This window comes from Harmonia axyridis, chromosome 5 (genome assembly GCF_914767665.1).
Source record: "Harmonia axyridis chromosome 5, icHarAxyr1.1, whole genome shotgun sequence".
In the NCBI taxonomy this organism is placed as follows: domain Eukaryota; kingdom Metazoa; phylum Arthropoda; class Insecta; order Coleoptera; family Coccinellidae; genus Harmonia; species Harmonia axyridis.
Genome location: NC_059505.1, coordinates 37,770,722 through 37,773,390, shown reverse-complemented (window position 1 = coordinate 37,773,390; position 2,669 = coordinate 37,770,722). Strand labels below are relative to the sequence as shown.

The 2,669-nt window shown below is 39.4% G+C and overlaps 1 protein-coding gene across 1 annotated transcript; it reads right to left on the bottom strand.

The window, feature by feature from the left end:
* On the bottom strand, positions 1-2,411 carry LOC123680090 (alanine aminotransferase 1-like). The gene is made up of 2 exons (XM_045617772.1): positions 1,543-2,411; positions 1-877 (listed from the first exon to the last, which is right to left on the bottom strand). The coding sequence occupies exons 1-2, from the start codon at positions 2,254-2,256 to the stop codon at positions 56-58; spliced, it is 1,536 nt and encodes a 511-aa protein (XP_045473728.1). The 5' UTR covers positions 2,257-2,411; the 3' UTR covers positions 1-55.
* Between the last annotated feature and the right edge of the window lie 258 nt (positions 2,412-2,669).

Here is a 2,669-nt window from a genome sequence, read left to right as displayed (position 1 = left end):
TCATTACACATTTTTCTTTATTCTTACAGACCAGTAAACATTCATCCCAAACCCTTCACTTATACTTTTCCATAAACTTCGAATGAAACTCCTTCAGCCTCTTCAGCATATCCACATACTCACACTCTGGCAGCAAGATCGTAGCTCTAAAATGCCACGTTCCCTTCTGCTGTCCAAAACAAGACCCTGGCACAACACAAACACCAGCATTCTCTAACAATTGGTATGCATAAAACAAATCTGGTACCTTTCCATCGTGCTCAGCAGCTTGAATAGCCTTAGAAGACAACGTCAATTTAGGAAAGACATAGTAAGCACCTTCAATAGGGTTGCAAGAGATGCCTTCCAAACCCTCGATGGTATCCATGAACATCCTAGCTCTTCTCTTGCAGGAATCCATGATTTCACTTTTCTCCTTCGAGAACTCTTTGAAACTCGGCTCGTCTTCTCTTGGAGGGTAGACAACGCAATCCAAAGCCACTTGTCCCAATACATTAGGACACAAATTCATACACAATGACTTCAAATAGGTAGAGTAAACGTCAGGGTTGATGTTAACCAATTCCACGTAGGCTCCTCTAAGACCAGCTTCTCCAGCGTAACCATGAGATACAGACATGAAGCTTGCTAGTTCTACTTCCGAATGGGGTGGTCCCATCTCTATGAGCACCTTCTTGAAGGAGTGAAAGGTAGAAACTGGAATGTGGATGTTTTCTTGATACACCTCGTCTGCCAATATGAGTAGCTTGTTTTGAAAGGCGAACTTGATGACTTGTTGCATGTTTTGGAGGGTTAATATGTGTCCTGTTGGGTTTCCAGGGTTGATCACGAGGATGGCTCTTGGAGTGCATGAGGTTTTGGACTCGTCCAAGGCACTCTGGGGAGAAAGAGAAACTTGTGTTAAACGTCTGATGAAAATTTTGGTTAGCAAAGACAAGGGTGGTGTAGATCGCCTACCTACACTATTTAAAATACATTTATACCAATACTTGAAAGGTAGGATACGCAAATGCTAAAATATGGGAGATAACATGCTGTACTTTGTACTTTGCAGATGACCATATCGTAATTGTAGAGAATCAGCAGTTCTAGAGTTTCAGTGAACTCCAGTATCTGGGTGACGACTTCAAAGAAGTAACATACTCACTCACGTACAAAGCAATGGCAAGTTTCTTCAGAAGTTTATTTCTCTTTCCCTTAAGTTTATTATAAAAACATAATCATTAGGTGCTTCCAGAGGCAGTAGTGTTCCCACTAGAGCTGTGGCATGTTACTGAGATCCAGATACTTCTTGGACCTTGCAGTATTGAAGTTCTGAAGGAACTTTTTCGAGTGATTCATCCCTAGTATTTCACCAGTGTATTACTCCTTACAGTTCTCTTTCTTATGGTACATTCTCATTACCCCCCTCTTTGACAAATGCATTGGCCTCTTTGTTTTATTTTATTCAAGAGTAACCAGAAGCATCTTTAAAGATCTTGTTATCTGTGGCCATCATGTAGAAACCTATTACTGTTATTCAACCATCTGATACTTACTCACTTTCAACTCTTCAATATCTATGCTCCAATTCTTAGACTCGTTCAAGAAATAACGTACTGGATGAATGAATAAATCCTTCAGGAAGACTTCGTATAGAGGAAATTGAGGAATTGGCATCAAGACTCCTGGTGGTTTTCCACGAACTTTACAAGCAATCAATTTGAGGACATTTCTTATGGCTTCGCTAGAACCAGAAGATAAGCTGATTTTGTGCCAATCTGCGTGGATACCATCTCTTCTTTCGATAAACTCGGCGCAGTGTCTTCTTATAATATCGATACCAGCACATTCTGAATAAGAACCGATAGAATTTCCTTTGCAGGAGGCCAAAATGATTCTTGCTCTCTCTTTGGCATCTTTTGGAAACCGTGGATCTTTCATCAGCTCTGGGTAAGTTACCAAGATTATCACTTGACGAAGGAACGTGATGGGTTTTTGGCCCATAGCCTGACAATCACCAAGGTTAGCTTTCAACACCTTCTTGAAATGCTTTTCAGCACCTCTTCTAACTTCTTCTTCTAGCTCTTGAGCACGTTGTATAATAGGAGACTCGATTGGTAATCCCACGTTTCTAAGGCCTTGGTGTATGTTGTCCATGGTGATGGTTTTCTTCCTGGTTTTGTAGGTGTCGAGGGTTATCCAACGATGGTTCATGAACGTAAGTTTTATTTTGACTTTTATTGTGTTGAATATGTTCAGACGTCTCTTCATCATGTTTGAGTTTCAGTTTATTCGCTTTGAGGTTATGATTGGGTGTCAGTTTGAGGTTTGAGTGATCATTTTTGGAATTGATATTGTTGAGTCGTCGAGTGGAAGATTATGAAGAAATCAAACTCGAAAATTCTGGGAAACAATCCCAAAACTCATTAGGTGTCAGTCCGATGACAGAAACTGATAGTTGTTCTAGATTCATAGATAAGATGTGTTGTGGACCATAGACCTGTTAATCATAAAGCTACAACAGTCATAGTTTCTTTCTTCTACTTTCTAACAAAGTTTGTGAAGAAATTCATATTTTTTGGATTTTATCGTACAATAATGGAAACAAACATATGTGAGAAACCAATTAATATTTTCTCCTTATTCTGTACTCTTGAGAGTTCAATAACAAAATGGTATTTATATAA

What these genes read in the sequence shown, in the direction of transcription:
- LOC123680090 (XM_045617772.1), bottom strand. Translation starts at nt 2,256, where the DNA reads ATGATGAAGAGACGTCTGAACATATTCAACACAATAAAAGTCAAAATA. An exon ending in TAGATATTGAAGAGTTGAAA is followed by an intron (nt 878 to 1,542) that starts GTGAGTAAGTAT and finishes CTTTCTCCCCAG; the next exon opens with AGTGCCTTGGACGAGTCCAA.